General features: G+C 38.5%; 1 protein-coding gene across 1 annotated transcript in view; it reads right to left on the reverse strand.

The window, feature by feature from the left end:
* ARMC10 (armadillo repeat containing 10) overlaps positions 1 to 18837 on the reverse strand; it is a 31610-nt gene that overhangs the window by 1433 nt on the left and 11340 nt on the right. The window contains exons 2-5 of the mRNA XM_068550437.1: positions 12455 to 12603; positions 9690 to 9824; positions 6358 to 6534; positions 721 to 792 (exon numbers count right to left, since the gene is read on the reverse strand). Of these exons, the coding sequence (XP_068406538.1) occupies positions 721 to 792; positions 6358 to 6534; positions 9690 to 9824; positions 12455 to 12603 (533 nt within the window). The remainder of the gene's footprint in view (positions 1 to 720; positions 793 to 6357; positions 6535 to 9689; positions 9825 to 12454; positions 12604 to 18837) is intronic.

Genomic DNA, 18837 nt, shown 5'->3' on the forward strand with positions numbered 1-18837 from the left:
TGATTTCCTTGGAATCCTAGAATGTAGTCATTTGGAAAAACACCCATTTCCTCTTTAAGATCCATCATCATATATAGTCATCATGGAAACTCATTAATTCACCAAACACTAACTGCACACACCGTGTGCAGGGGCATAGGGCTGAAGAGATGAATATGACAGGGTCCCTTTTCTATAGGACTTCAGGTCCATTCTACCACAGCACTACCTGTGCTTCCTTCAAAATAACCACAGCTTTTAACTGCTCCTTTCTTGCATATTTTTGTCTCCTCTCCCTAGACTGTAAGCTCACGAGGACAAGCACCATGTGATGCTGTACTCACTGGTGTATCTTGGCACTCAGCCCAGCATCAGGCACATACTGCGGCCTCCATAAATACTAGTGTTTCAGTGGAGACTAAGATACACTGAACATAAGCAGGTCAAATATAAAAGATGTGATGATATATAAGTACCCCAAATTGGAAAGAGACAGAAAAATTATAATTCATTATTGCTAGGGAGAACTTTTCAAAATGATTTTTAAAAGTAAAATACGTTCATTATGGAAATTTTAGGAAATTCGTATCAGCAAAAAGAACCAAAAAAAACCCACCTCTAATATTGCTCCTCAGAGATAATCCCTGTTAATATTTGAGGTAAATCCTTTCCTTCCAGATCTGTCTGTCCAAATCTATATATTTGTATGGACAAAACAAATATGTAAGCTACTGAACTTACTTTGGCACCAAGGAGTCCATCTGTCATGGCTGGATTTTCCGACAAATTCAAAAGCAGTTTTAAAACTTGAACCTGAAATAAGAACACTGGTTTATTTCAGACTAGCAAGCGTGGATTTTCTCTCCCTGGCATGCTGTCCCCCAACCAAATGCACATTTTAAAGTCCTGCCTATTCTTCAACGTCTGACTCAAATTTTCTCCACTCCACGAAGCTTTCTCAATTCCTCTTATTTAAAACCTTAGTTTTCCAATTATACTGATAGGGAGACAGGGAGAAAATAATGAACATCTTAGCTACCACCCCTGGCGCACAGAAATACCTAACACAGAGTAAGTTTAACATGTGTTACATAAATAATCTTTATTACGATTACTGTTAAGTGAAATATGATCTTTGGAACAAAAAAAGGAATCTCTCAAAGCTGTTTCTTTCTACTTCAAGTATGAAAATTTGGGGATAGTCTGGTTATGAAGACTAACAATGTGGTGCTTTATACTATGTTTCTATGATTCTTGGAGCTTATCATTTCTATGTGAAAAACTGTACAATCATTTACGCAGTGACATAATCAAACAAATGTTATCTTATAGCTGACTAGCCAAAATATCAGAATCTTATCACTTATAACTGAAAAGTCAGTAATGAAAACATTCAAATGGAATTCTTCCTTTAAAAATGCAAGTTGTGGGGCTTCACTGGTGGTGCAGTGGTTAAGAATCCGCCTGCCACACAGATGCAGAGAACAAACGTGTGGACACCACGGGGGGGAAGTGGCGGGGGTGGGGTGGGGTGGGGTGGGGGTGGTGGGATGAACCGGGAGATTGGGATTGACATGTACACACTAACATGTATAAAATAGATAACCAGTAAGAACCTGCTGTATAAAAAGATAAAATTCAAAAAAAAAGAAATGAATCCACCTGCCAATGCGGGGGACACGGGTTTGAGCCCTGGTCCAGGAAGATCCCACATGCCGCAGAGCAATTAAGCCCGTGCGCCACAGCTACTGAGCCTGCGCTCTAGAGCCCGTGAGCCACAACTACCAAAACCTGCAAGCCTAGAGCCCGTGCTCTGCAACAAGAGAAGCCACTGTGATGAGAAGCCCACGCGCCGCAACTAGAGAAAGCCCGCGCGCAGCAATGCAGCAACCCCCCCCCCCCCAAAAAAAAGCAAGTCATGTAGAACTATACTTTCTACAAGATACTTGAAATTACAGAAAGTGAGGAGCAGGGAGAGGAGACAGATCAGGAAAAAGTGACAAATGTGCCCTCCATTACTCCCTGGAAGAGACCCGGATGTTATTATATAAACCTTTTTTGAATTACAAAGGCATTATGTGTTTACTATAGAACATTATTTTTAACTACAGAAAAACACAAAGGAAAAGGAAATTCACATTTCCATGACTAGAAATGATATTAAGTTTGGTATTTTCTCATATACGTATCCTAATATACATTCCTTTGATCACACTGTACATATTAATTTGTTAAGTAGAAAGATATAAGACTTTCCCTACTTTTTACTGTTTTTATCATTTAAAACTTTTAAATAAAATTAATACATGTTCATGATAAATTTCAAAGAGTGCAGGAGCGTTCTGCACAGCAACAGAAACCATAAAAACGATGAGACAACCTACAGGATGCGAGAAGATATTTGCAAATGATGCGACCAATAGGGGTTAATTTCCAAAATATACAAAGAGCTCATGAAGCTCAATATAAAAAATTAAACAATCCAATCAAACAATGAGAAGACCTAAATAAACATTTCTCCAAAGCAGACATACATGTGGCCAAGAGGAGCAAAAAAGATGCTCAACATCACTTATTTCTAGAGAAATGCAAATGGAAAGTAAAACGAGGCATCATGTCCCATCAGTCAGGATGGCCATCATCTTTAAGTCTACGAACAATAAACACTGGAGAGCACATGGAGAAAAAGGAACCCTCTTACGCTATCCATGGGAATGTAAATTGGTAACAGCCACTATATATTAACGCACATACATGGAATCTAGAAAAATGGTACACATTCACATATTTGCAGGGCAGGAAGAGAGACGCAGACGTAGAGAATGGACATGTGGACACGGGGTGGGGGAAGCGGAGGGTGGGATGAATTGGGAGATCAGTACTGACATATATACACCACCATGCATAAAATAGAGAGCTAGCAGGTACATGCTATAAAACACAGGAAGTTAACCTCGGTGCTCTGACACGACCTAGATGGGTGGGATGGGGGGTGGAATGGGCAGATGGGAGGGAGGACCAAAAGGGAGGGGATATAGGTATACATATAGCTGATTCACTTCACTGTACAGCAGAAACTAACACAATATTGTAAAGCAGTTATACTCCAATAGAAAAAAAAAAAAGCACGAGGGGGTGTCACGGGGTACCAGTCAGAATGGTCATCATCCGAGAGTCTACACAAACAATAAATACCGCAGAGGGCATGGAGAAAAGGGAACCCTCCTACACTGTCGGTGGGAATGTAAATTGGTGACTGCCACTATGGAGAAGAGTAGGGAGGTTCCTTAAGAAACCAAAAACAGAGCTGCCGTATGATCTGGCAATCCCACTCCTGGGCGTTTATCCGGAGAAAACCATAATTCAAAAAGACACATAACACCCCAACCTTCCTTGCAGGGCTATTTACACTAGCCAAGACATGGAAGCAACTAAAATGTCCATCGACAGGTGGATGGATAAAGAAGATGTGGTACATATATAAGGAAATATTACTCAGCCTTAAAAAAATGAAATAATGCCATTTGTAGCAACGTGAATGGACCTGGATATGATCATACTAAGTGAAGTCAATCAGACAGAGAAAGACAAACATCATATGATATCGCTTATATGTGGAATCTAAAAAAAATGATACAAATGAACTAATTTACAAAACAGAAACAGACTCACAGTCTTCAAGAACAAACTTAGGGTGACCACAGGGGAACAGTGTTGGGGAGGGATAAATTAAGAGTTTTGGTTTAACATATAAACACTATTATATTTAAAATAGATAACCATGAAGGACTTACTCTATAGCACGAGTAACTCTACTCAATATTTTGTATTTATCTAAGCGGGAAAAGAATTTGAAAAATAATATGTATATGTATACCTGAATCACTTTGCTGTACACCTGAAACTAACACAACATTGTAAATCAACTATACTCCAATATAAAATAAAAAGTATAAAGATAGAAATCTAGAAATCAGCCACCCGCTTTTAGACTCGTGACCTGGGTTTACGTCTTGTGTGTTAAAGGTGAGAAAATATATATATACAGTTAGAGTACAACTACAGATTAAACAGTTAATGTATATGTATTTTGTTTTGAAACCATGGTCAGTCCTATTGAACCGTAACTTTTTCTTGTGTCACATATGCCATCTTGTGGTGGCTCTAGGACATTTCTTTTAAGCCATTACTTTCTTTTGTTCTCATGGCAGATGTAGCAAACACAAGGTTTATTTAAATTCACCTTCTACTATTCGTATTTAGTTATGAATCAGTGTTGAACCCAAGAGGTTATTATAGTAGAGTGAGATCACTTATTAAAAATAAAGATTTAAAAAGTTCATGTTGGTGGTTTTTTACTAAGAAAATATCTAAAATGGATACATTTTTCCACTTAATTCAAATGGATTATTACCCAAAAGTTCATTTGCAAGTTGCAACTTTAAACTCATTTTTTTTAAAAGACTTTTTTGATGTGGACCATTTTTTAAGTCTTTATTGAATTTGTTACAATATTGCTTCTGTTTTGTTTTGGTTTTTTGGCCAAGCAGCCCTGACCAGGGACCGAACCCACACCCCCTGCATTGGAAGGCAAAGTCTTAACCACTGGACTGCCAGGGAAGTCCCTAAAGTCATTGTTTAATGGAGAAACAATTGGTGGTTAGCCTCCCAGACAGACGAAAAAAGCAAATTTTCTATCCCAGAAATACCTGCTAGGCAATGTAGTGGAAGAACAAAACAAACCAAAAATGGAACATAGTATTGTGGTGTGAGTCACTTTCAAAAAGTCATAAAATATATTAAAATATAAACCATCTCTGAGACAGATATATACAGCCCCAAGGCCAGAGTTGCTTGGCTCTGAACACAACGTGCCTGTGAGGTTTTGGGCAAAACAGCTGCAGAGAGAAAGAGAAGAGAGAGTTTGCAACAGCTCCAATGCCATGGGGTAGAGAGAATGCAGTTTCTATGGGGTCAAGGGCTGGAAGTTACCTTGCTCCCTTGGAGAGAAGGGTGTTGACGGGTGTGTGCATTTGGAAATTGCCTACGGATGGAGCATTATTCCTAAACTATTGCTAATACGATTATTACATTTAATTTTGAATGCCTTCGGGTACATCTTGGACCAGATCTAAGTAAGTTTGGCTACCTGAAATGTGGAAAGCCCATATAAAAACATCTCAGGGGCTTCCCTGGTGGCGCAGTGGTTGAGAATCTGCCTGCCAATGCAGGAGACACGGGTTCGAGGCCTGGTCTGGGAGGATCCCACATGCCGCGGAGCAACTGGGCCCGTGAGCCACAATTACTGAGCTTGCGCATCTGGAGCCTGTGCTCCGCAACAAGAGAGGCCGCGATAGAGAGAGGCCCGCGCACCGCGATGAAGAGTGGCCCCCGCTTGCCACAACTAGAGAAAGCCCTCGCACAGAAACGAAGACCCAACACAGCCATAAATAAATAAACAAACAAACAAACAAACAAATAAATAAATAAATAAAAATTTTAAAAAAACCAAAAAACATCTCAGAACAAATTTTAAAAGGACTATAGTGAGGCTCTGCTGTAATCATAATTTGATAACCTCAGAAGTAACTTCAGTGAAGTTGATTATCTGGAGTTTGGCTTCACATTTAGTCCTTCTAAAATGCTCATGCATTTTTTTCAACTGTGCCAGAGAACACAGGCCAATACAGTAAAACACTGATGAACAACTGACTCAACTAATTAGAACGTTGGATTACTCTACCTTCTGTTTTTATGGTATTTCTTGAAAAATGGTGCTTGATAAGAATGCACACCAATATGAGGGGTTTACTCCAGCAGTTTTCACAGGGTGTCCCAGTTAATTCAGCTCCATCTCTGTTGCCTCCTACATCTATTGATACATAACAGGTCCAAGTGGAGCACTGAGACATGCATTACTGAAACTTAGAAGTATAAGTTTCAGAAAGATTTTTCAACAAATAATGGTCGAATCAAAAAAAAAAAAGTTCTGTTAACCCTGAGGTAAGCAAAAAATTCAATTACCCAGCGCTGTCACTCAAAGACTTCTTTTAATCACAATGGTCCTGTATCTGGTGTGGGTGAAGCTAGCTACTTCACTTCAGTAAAAGGTAAACTGATTTTCAGAAAACCAAATGAATACCCATCTACTGATAAGCGAAACAACAGATTATTTTCACAAGTTAACTTTGAAATTCAATATTAGGGTATAAAAATAATATACTTTCTTGTGCCCATGTAAGGGTTTTTAGTAAACTCTGAACTTTCTTTTTTGAGGAATATCAACTTAAGATGGGTGACTTGTGAACTGAATTCCAATCTTAATAAACTGGATGCAATAGCTGTTTCTACTGCAAGTAATGACCACTTCCTTCATACCTTGGTGCTTCCGTTTCCAGTGAGCAACAAGTGGAACAGGTCTGTAATGTAACTGCTGAGCATGTGCTGGTGGTCATTGGTCACCGTCATGTTTGTTAACAACCTTAGTCCAGCCAGCTGCACAGCGGAGTTCAGGGGGCCGGAGAGGACATCCTCACAGACTTGACTGACGTACACCTGAAGGCGGAGAAAAAGTGAGCGTCTTAGGATCTCCAGAATTTTGCTATTGAACCGTAACTTTTCTGCACAGCAGAACAGGGTGATTGTTCAGGATGAGACGGGCTCCTTAGGAAAGACGGCATTTGTATCCAGCCCTCAAACTTGGGCGACTCTTTTTTTTTTAAGCTGCCCTTGGGAGGCACGGAGCATTTTACAGATATACCTCACTTCAGCCCTAAGACAACTCTAATGAGGCAGTGTTACTATGGCCATTTTACTGACAAGGACTTTAAACTCTTCCAGGAGCTTGGACCCCCTGCCCAATGTAACGAGCTGGTGGAGCAGTGTCCAACCCCAGAGACCATGCTCCCAACACCAGTGGGGGGCCTCCCAACTCAGTCTGCCTTTCTGTGTCTGGGCACACTAGGATGAGGAGGAAGACCTGTAGGGCCATTTTGTACCATGGTTAAGAACCTGAACGGTAGGATCTAGAGGCTAGCTCATGTTAGAAGTAAAGAATGGGGGGGACACAAAGTCAAATAGAACTTTTCTTTAGCGTTCTTTCCTTCAAAAGTAGGCAGAGGGCTTCCCTGGTGGCGCAGTGGTTAGGAATCCACCTACCAATGCAGGGGACACGGGTTTGAGCCCTGGTCCGGGAAGATCCCACATGCCGCGGAGCAACTAAGCCTGTGCGCCACAACTGCTGAGCCTGCGCTCTAGAGCCCACAAGCCACAACTACTGAGCCCACGTGCCACAACTACTGAAGCCTGTGCGCCTAGATCCCGTGCTCTGCAACAAGAGAAGCCTCGACAATGAGAAGCCCACACACTGCAACGAAGAGTAGCCCCCGCTCACCACAACTAGAGAAAAGCCTGCGCGCAGCAACGACGACCCAACACAGCCATAAATAAATAAATAAATTAATTAATTAATTTAAAAAAAAAAGTAAGCCGAGGCAAACTCTATTTGGCCCAAGGTTCTTATTTACCGAGGTACATGTATATGAACTACTCCTTCATAATATTGTAAACCGCCACTGGCAAAAAGTAATGCAATGCCAGTAGTACTCCTATTTCACACATGACAGATCTAAACTAAACCCAGGGTGATGGAAATTTTTCTGAAACTCTATTTTCTATGTTTGGCCATGATCTTTCCAGCTTGGAAAAATTATGTCTCACAAATAATTGGTATTCACCTAAGTCTGAACTCCACCAAACATTCTAATTGGTGAGAAAAATTCCCTAATATAAAATGCTAAGGAATTACCAACTGTCCCATAAGCCAGTATTAACTTTTAAAAATATCCAAATGTATTCATGTTACCTAATGGCAGTAAAGCAAAGAGAGATTAAATTTCTAATCTGGTTTCAAGATCTAAATGATATTTACAAATCAATCTGGCTGTCCTGGGTCACCATTTCATTATACATCCATCCTTTAAAAAAATGGCATTTCCTTAGAATCATTATAAATCATGTATTTTCACAGGATGCTCATGTCTTTCAAAGCATTTCCTAAAATGTGCTGAGCATTTACATCCTTATTAGCTCTGAATCTTTTCTCCATTTCAGTTCTAGCAACAAGATTACCAAATGGGCCAGCTCAGTTATTCCTGGAGCCGTGCCCACCTCACCTTGTTCCTTTCTCTTGTGATTCCCTCCTTCCCCAACTCTGCCCGTAGAAGGCTTAGACAGTCTTAAGACCCATCTCGGGCTCTACCTTTTACAGAAACTTCTGAATGAAATCTCTCCTTTCTGTGTATTCAATGATATTTTACTTGTATTTTTCCTTAAAGTATTTCATCATGTTCTGCCTTGAATTACAACTATTTGTGGACTTGCCTTATCCCTCCTTCGAGCTTTCTTAAAACAAGAGTTAATCATGTTCATTTCTAAACTCTGTAACACAGAGCAGGAGCTCAATAAATGTTGAATTAACATAATTTCCTAATTTATTGTGTCTTCCTGCTGATGTTATCTGACTTTGGCCTGGTTCCTTTATCACACTTGGATTAAACTGAACCCCAAATTCAAAAAGTCCACTGCACTTCTTATTGGCTGGTTCAGGTCCCTCCTTCCTGACTTAGTCTCTATAAAAATGAGCAGAGGGCCTGAATAGACATGTTTCCAAAGACATACAAATGGTAAACAGGTTCACGAAAAGACGTTCAACATCACTTATCATCAGGGAAATGCAAATCAAAACCACAGTGAAGTATCACCTCACACCTAGTAGAGTGGTTATCAAAAAGACAAGAAGTAACAAGTGTTGGCAAGGATGTGGAGAAAAAGGAACCCTTGTGTGCTGTTGGTGGTTGGTGCAGCCACTATGGAAACCAGTATGGATATTCTTCAAAAAATTAAAAATAGAACTAGCATATGATCCAGTAATCCCACTTCTGGGTATATATCCAAAGAAAACAAAATCACTATCTCAAAGCGACATCTGCACCCCCATGTTCACTGCAGCGTTAGTCACAATAGCCAAGACATAGAAATAACCACCGAAGTGTCAATCAATGGACAAATGGATAAAGGAAATGTGGTGTGTATATACAACGGAATATTATTCACTATAAAAAGGAAGGAAATCCTGCCATTTGTGAAAAATGGACGGACCTTGAGGGCATTATGTTAAGTGAAATAAGTCTGACACAGAAGACAAACAATGAATGATCTTATTTACATGTGGGATCTGAAAAAGCCAAACTCACAGAAACAGAAAGGAGAATGTTCAGGTGAAGGAAATGGGGAGATGTGATCAAAGCAGGTGAATAAGCTGTGGAGTCTCATGTACAGCAAGGTGACTACAGTTAACAATACTATGTTGTATACTTGCATGTTGCTAAGAGAGTAGATCTCAAATGTTCTCACCACACACACACACGCATGCACAGGTAATTACGAGGTGATGGAGGTGTTTGCTAATGCTATACAGTAGCAGTAATCATTTTGCAATATATATGTGTATCAAATCATCGTGTTGTATACCTTAAACTTACACAATATTTATGTCAATTATATCTCAATAAAGCTGGAAAAAAAATAAAAATAATTCTTGGCTATAATGTTATAAAGCATGGCCTACTAAAATTTCATTACTTACCTTTTTGTTATTTTTCTCTTTCATTTACAGAAATGCTTACCTTTTGTGATTTTAGATAACTTACCTTTATCTTTATTTGATTTTCAACATTCACACTCAGGTTATTCAGTGCATTTAAAGCTTTCTCTTTAATACTCTGGTTGGGAGTGTTGATTTTGCTTCCAACGATTGGAATACCACCCAATTCACGAATCATGACCTAAGAGGGAAAAAACAGGACCATGACTTCAATATGCACCCCCCCTTCATTATATTCTTTGCATCTACAAATAAAAACTAATGACTCTTTGGAAATACTGTTCCAGTATACAACCTCTAATTCCTATTTTTTTAAAAAGTTTACTACCCATAATTTTGTAGGTAAAGAAACCAATTGAAAATAAATTATTAATATATGTAATATTTAAACTATAGCATGGAGATATACAATGAAGATTTACAGAGCTACTACAATGATCTCAAAGCAATTTACAAACAAAATTATTTTACTCTGAAATAAGTTATATCTCTATTACAGGCCAATTTGGAAATGCATTAAGATTTAGAACACTACAGTAGTGTTTTGCTAAAATGAATACTTTGGAACACTAATCCCTCAAGATTTTAGTAGATGCTCCATTAAAAAAAAAAGGGAGCTTTCATGGATAAGTAACTTTGAGAAACTCTGGGTATAACAAGACTAAACATGTCTCTTTATTTTGATGCAATCCTATGTTCGTGTGCATTGGAATCTCCGAGAGGGGAGTATTGAATATAGTACTTCTATAAACTTTATCCATAAAGATCATTTTTCAGTTGGGGGAGAGGAAGAAAACTTATTACATCTTGAAGTATTAAAGTTCCACACAGGGCTTCCCTGGTGGCGCAGTGGTTGAGAATCTGCCTGCTAATGCAGGGGACACGGGTTCGAGCCCTGGTCTGGGAAGATCCCACATGCCGCGGAGCAACTAGGCCCGTGAGCCACAACTACTGAGCCTGCGCGTCTGGAGCCTGTGCTCCGCAACAAAAGAGGCCACGAAAGTGAGAAGCCCGCGCACCGCGATGAAGAGCGGCCCCCGCTTGCTGCAACTAGAGAAAGCCCTCGCACAGAAACGAAGACCCAACACACCATAAATCAATCAATCAATCAATCAATCAATCAATCAATCAATCAATCAATCTTAAAAAAAAAAAGTTCCACACAGTTTGGAAATGGTGCCCAAATTTTCAGAGGAAAAATAATCTGGAGATTTCTCACAATCAATTGCAACACTAAATACTATGTGCCTTTGTCCCAACATTGAAAGAGACATAAACTTTCATTTCTTACAAGAAAAATAAGCTGAAAATGACTCCTGTCAGGCCAAAACATGCCATTCTATCAGAAAAAGAGATAAACAAGTTTTCCCTCTGCAATTCCAGGTTCTTCCAAAGAATGTGTGGTTACTAGAAAACAGCCCTTTTTAAAAACAAAAAACAAAAAAACTGTACTGTTAAAGCAGATGAAGGCACTATAATTGATGACGAGGGACACCAACTCCCATTACTGAAGAAAGGACTTGTTCACCAATGGCTTCTGACCCACTCACTCTGACTACAGTTTGTTTCAGAGGAATATAAAACTATGGCATCAGAAATAACCCCAATACAGGCATGCTAATAAGCTAGTCACCATCTGTTGTTTTTGTCTGCCTGGCACCCCTCTTTCTACTGGGGCAGACACGGCACCTCCTCTATCCTATATAGTCCCTGGTGGGACTGCTGGTCAATTGTGTTCACACCCATCCCTGTTGTTTTTGGCTGCAGGATGCACATGTGAGCCAGGCCTTGCTAATCATGGTCCAGGGTGCTTTGGCCCAACAATCAATCCAAAGGGTTGGCACTTATCCTAGCAGAGCAACTCCACCTTTCAGATCACGAGCTACAACGATGAAGGCTTGAGAGGCCAGTGGCTTTCTTTCCATCCCTGTGAAGAAAACCTCTTTGTGGCCAGAGAGACAGAGATCAAAACACAAAAAAAAGCAGGGGTAAGCAGCCAAAAGACAGAGAAAGAGAAGGTCTGATAATGCTTTCTGTAACCTTGAAATATATTCACACTTGTGCCTGAAACCAATGATACCCTTGGACGTCCAAGTTAACTGAGCTCAATATTTTCCCTTTTTGCTTTAAAATAATTTAAGTTGGGTTCTGCCATTTACAACTGAAATGTGAGCAACAGGCAAATATTCCTTGTATCTCCCTATAAATCTCTAGAGCTTTAGAGTAAACCTTGACATGATGGATAAATATGGACTAAAATGAAGTATAAATTCAAAATTGTGCCTGCATGACAATGTTAAGAAAGGGCATTAGCTGAAAATAATGACAAAAACTGTTTTACTCTTCTCCATGGGTAGTGGGGGGAGGAAGCAGAGGCCATTTACATTGGTCCGTGGTTGTCATTGTGTGGTCTAGGAAGCACCTGCATCAGAACCATCCTCATAAGCCCTGTGTACAATGTAAAGCATGTACTTAAATGTCAGATGCTTTTGTTGCTCTACTGCAGCACTGCTGAATTTTAAATAATTAAAAAGGCCATGCAATGCTAAGTGTTGATTAGATACACTTATTACAAATGTGATGCCAGTGACCAACTTCATAGGAATCTTGATCTAGAATCCTATTACTAATCGTATTACTATTAGGCTGTGCTTTTCAGAAGTAAACAAACGTTATTCTGTAGGTATCCATAGCCATACTATATAGATGAAAAAATTGAGGCCCTGGGAGGTTAAGTAACTTATTAGGGTCACAATTAGTGCTGGTGTGTGAGAATAGGAGGAACGTGTTTGCAGAGACTAGGGTACTCACTTGGTTGACTGAAAAGGCTGCATTGTTACCCAGAGTGACCAAAGCTCTTTCGATAATGACAGGATCCTCAGTAGATTCAAGCAGGTAAAGGAGTTTCTGAAGTTGTTCAGCATTTAGGATATCATCATATGAGCCATTGGTTAAGTCTTCTGCATAAGAATAAAGTTATTTAAAGTTCATTTAAAATCAATATGAGACAAATTTTTTTTACGAACAATACTGAATGCATATTCTGATGCCAGGCACAGTTTTAAGCACTTCAAATGCCTTATCTCATTTAATCTTCAAGTGACCCTTGGAAGAGGATACTATTATAATTCTCAATTTACAGACAGAATACTGAGGCTTATAGACGTTAAGAAATTAGCCAATGGTTACTTTTCTCTTTTAGTAAGGCACTGCATGCCAACAGCATTTCTCTTTTAGTAAGGCACTGCATGCCAACAGCATTTTCTGTTTCTTCTTTCTAAAAATCAGGTACACCCATCCAGTGGAACACTTCCCTACAGACACAGATTCATTAAGAAACAGAATTTGCATTAGGGAGAACTGTTCTGATCATAGTTTTAAGAGTGCCTCAGGCTGGAGCAAAAGCTATGGGAGTGGCCCAATCATGCTGCTAGTGGGGCGCTTTTGTTTGGTTTATATGAGCAAGGCATGATGACCGAGATGCAAGAACAGCAGTCCAGCTGCGGGTGATGACAAAAGCTGTCGTTCTGAGTAACAGGTCAAGTAGTCAAATGCTGGATCTGCTCTGGAACATTTAAAATTTATAGCTCTAACCTTTAAAAAAAAATCCTCTTTATAGAAATCACCACAGGAAAAACAGAAACCATTTGTATAATGCTATAATTGTGTTATAAACATAGAACATGATTCTCTCCAAATTAAACTATGAGAATAGGTCAGACAGTGCAAGTGTCCACAGTACACTGCCCAGGGTGGGGCTGAGGCGGCAGTTTATAACAAGAGGTGCTGTATGATGTCACAGCTGTGCTTTTTGTTTTTAAAAATGTCTCTCAAATTATTAAAAGTTGTTATCTTTGGATGCTGGGATTATGAATGACTTATTTTCTACCCCTGTGCTGAGTACTTCCTGATTTTTTTACAGTAAACATGTATCACTTTATTAAAATAATTGAGTATATTGCTTAAAGAGGAATCACAGACAAATATGAGGTAAACAGACAAGTTTAGATTATGGGAGCCAATAAGTGATATGATGTCCTGAAGAAGCCAAACAAGAAATCAATTATTAGGAAAATCTAAAAGCCAAAAAGCCAGCAGATTCTCACTCCCATGTCTTATAATCAGAACCTCTGTACCATGCTTTTATGCCTGAATCCATTACCTGCCTCATTAACACCTTATAAAAGACTTTCACCCAAAGAATACTTGAAAAGGTAAGTGAAAGAATGACAAAAACACAGATTTTTAGAATGGAAAGATTTTGGGGGGGTTCATCCAAACCTCTTATTTTACACACAAGGAAACTGAGACCAGGATCATTTAAGGATTTGCCTAATGTCACAAAGGAATTAGTAGCCGAGACCAGAGAAATGAAAATACAAAGCTGCAGACAACCACTTAACTTCTTTTGGGTCTCGGTCTTCTCATATGTAAAATAAGGTTGGTCAAACACTATAACTGGTTCCAAAAGTTCCTGTACAGCCCTGAAGTTGTATAATTTTATACATATACATATGACAGAAATAGGATAAATTTAACTCATTCATACTTCCAAAACATTTCAAAATTCTATAACTTCCTTATACATTTTCCCACAAAGCCATTAAAAAGTTTTATAGATACATAAATTATTTATAAATAGCCAAATAAAAATTTACAGGGAAAACTGTTAAATCTTAGACTTTTCACTTGAAGGAAGGAGGTGCAATGTGGTTAAAAGTAAAAGTAAGTTAAAAGTTAAAAGTAAGCCAAGGTTAAGTCTGGTTCAAATTCCAGCTAAGCTATTTACCAGCTGAGAGACTTAACCTCTCCAAGCCTCAGTTTCTTCATCTATTACATGGGAGTTAATAGTGCCTACCTTAAAGCATTTTTATGTCTTTGGATATATACCCAAGAGTGGAATTGCTGGATCATACGGTAGTCCCATTTTTAGTTTTATGAGGAATTTCCATACTGTTTTCCACAGTGGCTGCACCAATTTACATTCCCACCAACAGTGTATAATGATTCCCTTTCCTCCACATCCTCACCAACATTTGTTATTTGTGGTCTTTTTGATGATAGCATTCTGACAGGTGTGAGGTGATATCTCACTGTGGCTTTGATTGGCATTCCTCTGCTCATTAGCAATGTTGAGCATCTTTTCATGTCCCTGTTGCCCATCTACATGTCTTCTTAGGAAAAATAACTGTTCAGGTCTTCTGCCCATTTTCTAACCAGGTTCTTTTTCTGGTATTGAGTTGTATAAGGTGTTTATATATTTTGGATATTAAGTAACCCCTTGTTGGTTGCATCATTTGCAAATATTTTCACCCATTCAGTAGGTTGTGTTTTTGTTTTGCAAATGGATTCCTTTGTTGTGCAAAAGCTTTTCACTTTAATTAGGTCCTATTTATTTTTACTTTTGTTTCCTTTGCCTTAGGAGACAGGTCCAAAAAAAATATTGCTACAATTTATGTCAAAGAGTGTTCTGCCTATGTTTTCTTCCAGGAGTTTTATACTTTCCAGTCTTACATGTAGGTCTTTGTTCCATTTTGAGTTTATTTTTGCATATGGTATGAGAAAATGTTCTAATTTCATGCTTTTAAATAAAGCTGTCCAGTTTTCCAAGCACCACTGATTAAAAAGACTATCTTTTCCCCATTGTATATTCTTGCCTCCTTTGTTGCAGATTAATTGACCATAGGTTCTTGCTTTATTTCTGAACTACCTATTCTGTTCCATTGATCTGTGTGTCTGTTTCTGTGCCAGTACCATACTGTTTTGATAAATGTAGCTTTGCAGTATAGTCTGAAGTCCAGAAGCCTGATTCCTCCGGCTCTATTCTTCTTTCTCAAGATTGTTTTGGCTATTCAGGGTGTTTTGTGTTTCCATAAATATTTTTAAATTATTTGTTCTAGTTTTTGAAAAAACGCCATTGGTATTTTGATAGGGATTGCGTTGAATCTGTAGATTACCTTGGAGAATATAGTCATTTTAACAATATGAATTCTTCCAATCAATGCACAACATATGTATCTTTCCATCTATTTGCATCATCTTCAATTTCTTTTATCAGTGTCTTAAAGTTTTCTAGGTATAGGTCTTCTAACTCCTTAGGCAGATTTATACTTAGGTATTTTATGCTTTTTGATGTGATGGAAAATGGGATTGTTTCCTTAATTGTTTCCTTGATTGTTTCCTTTACAATAGTTCGTTGTTAGTGTATAGAAATGCAACAGATTTCTGTATAGTAGTTTTGCATCTTGCAACTTTTCCAAATTCATTGATGAGCTTTTTGGTGGTGTCTTTGAGATTTTCTATGTATAGTATCCTGTCACTTGCAAACAGTGACAGTTCTACTTCTTCCTTTCAAATTTGGATTCCTTTTATTTCTTTTTCTTGTCTGATATCTGTGGCTAGGATGTCCAATACTATGTTGAATAAAAGTGGCAAAAGTGGGCATCATTATCTTGCTCCTGATCTTAGAGGAAAATGCTTTTTACCACTGAGTATCATGTTAGCTGTGGGCTTCTCATACATGGCCTTTATTATGTTGAGGTATGTTCCATCTATACCCACTTTGTTGAGGGTTTTGTTAAAAAAAAAAAAAGGATGCTGAATTTGTCAAAACATTTTTGCATCAGTTGAGATGATCATATGATTTTTATTCTACAATTCATTAATGTGGTGTATCACACTGATTCATTTGCTGATACTGAACCATTCTTGCATCCTTGGAATTAATCCCAGTTGATCATAGTGTATGATCTTTTTATTGTACTGTTAAATTCAGTTTGCTAATATTTTGTGAGGATTTTTATATCTATGTTCAATGATATTGGCCTGCAATTTTCTTTTCCGTGTGATATCTTTGTCTTGTTTTGGCATCAGGGTGATGCTGGCCTCATAGAATGAGTTCAGAAGCATTCCTTCCTCTGCAACTTTTTGGAATAGTTTGAGAAGGATAGGTGTTAACACTTCTTTAAATGTTTGGTAGAATTCACCCGTGAAGACCTCTGGTCCTGGACTTTTGTTTGTTGGGAGTTTTAAAAACTATTTATTCAATTTCATTACTGGTAATTGGTCTGTTCATGTTTCCTATTTCTTACTGGTTCAGTCTTGCGAGATTGTACATTTCTAGGAATTTGTCCATTTCTTCTAGGTTTTCCATTTTATTGGCATATAGTTGTTCATAGTAGTCTTTTATGATCTATTTCTGTGGTGTTGGTCCTAACCTCTTTTTCATTTCTGATTTTATTGACTTGGGCCCTCTCTTTTTGTTTTTATGAGTCTGGCTAAAGGTTTATCAATTTTATCTTACCAAAGAACTAGCTCTCAGTTTCACTGATATTTTCTATTTTTTTATGAGTCTATTTCATTTATTTCTGCTCTGATCTTTATAATTTCTTTCCTTCTACTAAGTTTGGGTTTTGTTTGGTCTTCTTTTTCTAGTTCCTTTAAGTGTAAGGTTAGGCTATTTGAGAATTTTCTTGTTTCCTGAGGCTGGCCTGTATCGCATAAAATGCCCTCTTAAAACTGCTTTTCTTGCATCCCATTGATTCTGGATCTTTGTGTTTCTGTTTTCATTTGTCTCCAGTATTTTTTACTTCTTTGATTTCTTCAGTGATCTACTGGTTGTTCAACAGCATATTTTTTAGCCTCCAAGTATTTGTTTTTTGCAGTTTTTTTCCTTGTAGTTAATTTCTAGTCTCATACTATTGTGGTTGGAAAAGATGGTTGATATAACTTCAATTTTCTTAAATTTACTGAGACTTTTTTTGTGGCCTAGCATGTGATCTACCCTGAAAAATGTTCCATGTGCACTTGAAAAGAATGTGTATTCTGCTGCTTTTGGATGGAATGTTTTATATATATCTAATAGTTCTACCTGGAATAATGTGTCATTTAAAGCCAGTGTTTCCTTATTCATTCTCTGTCTGTATGATCTGTCCACTGATGTAAGTGGTGTGTTAAAGTCCCAAACAATTATTGTGTTACTATGGATTTCTCCCTTTATGTCTCTTAATATCTGCTGTGTACTTACGTGTTCCTATGATGGGTGCATATATGTTTAAAATTGTTACATCTTCTTCTTGGATTGATTCTATTATAGATTTCTGATTTGTAGTTACCATGACTCATATATAGCAATGTATATATATATAAACACACACACACACACACACACACACACACACACACACATATGTATGTATGTGATTGTTTTAAGTTGCTGATCTCTTCATTTCAAACACATTTTAACAACCCTGCATTTTTACTCCCCCCCATGCCCATGACTACTGTTTTTGACATCATATTTTACATCTTTTTGTTTTGTGTATCTCTTTACTTATTGTGGATATAGACGATTTTACTACTTTTGTCTTTTACCCTTCCTACTAGCTTGGCATGTAGTTGATTTACTACCTTTACTGTATATTTACCTTTACCAATGACATTTTTCCTTTTGTAATTTTCACGTTTCTAGTCGTGCCTTTTTCCTTTTCACTTAAAGTCATTTTAACAATTCTTGTAGAGGTGATGGAAGACAAGATGGCGGAGTAGAAGGACTTGAGCTCACCTTCTCTTACGAAAACACCCAAAACACAACTAACTGCCGAATAACCAAGTTTTTTGTTCAAGTCAACAAAAAAAAGACTTGAACCTACCAAAAAAGATATTCTGCCCCCAAAAAGAAAGAAGAAGCCACAACAAGACAGTAGGAGGGGCGCTTCTGTGATATAATCAAATCCCATACCTGCCAAGTGGGTGACCCACAAACTGAAAAATAATTATATCACAGAGATTCTCCCACAGGAATTAGAGTTCTGAGTCCCACATGAGGCTCCCCAGCCTGAGGGTCTGGAATTGGGAGTAGGAGACTTCAGAGCATTTGGCTTTGAGGGTCAGTGAGGCTTGAGTGTGGGACTCCACAGGACTGGGGGAAACAGAGACTCCACTCTTAGACGGTGCACACAAGGTTCCATGTGCACTGGGACCCAGGGTAAAGCAGTGAGTCCACAGAAGCCTGGGCCAGACCTACCTGCGGATCTTAGAGGGACTCCTGGGGAGGTGGGGGTTGGCTGTGGCCCAATACAGGGGCAAGGTCACTGGTGGTGGAGGCCCCTAGGAAATACTCCTCAGTGTGAGCTCTCCTGGAGGTCACCATTTTGGCACCGAGACCTGGGCCCACCCAACAGCCTGCAGACTCC

Source organism: Eschrichtius robustus, chromosome 8 (assembly GCF_028021215.1).
Source record: "Eschrichtius robustus isolate mEscRob2 chromosome 8, mEscRob2.pri, whole genome shotgun sequence".
NCBI lineage: Eukaryota > Metazoa > Chordata > Mammalia > Artiodactyla > Eschrichtiidae > Eschrichtius > Eschrichtius robustus.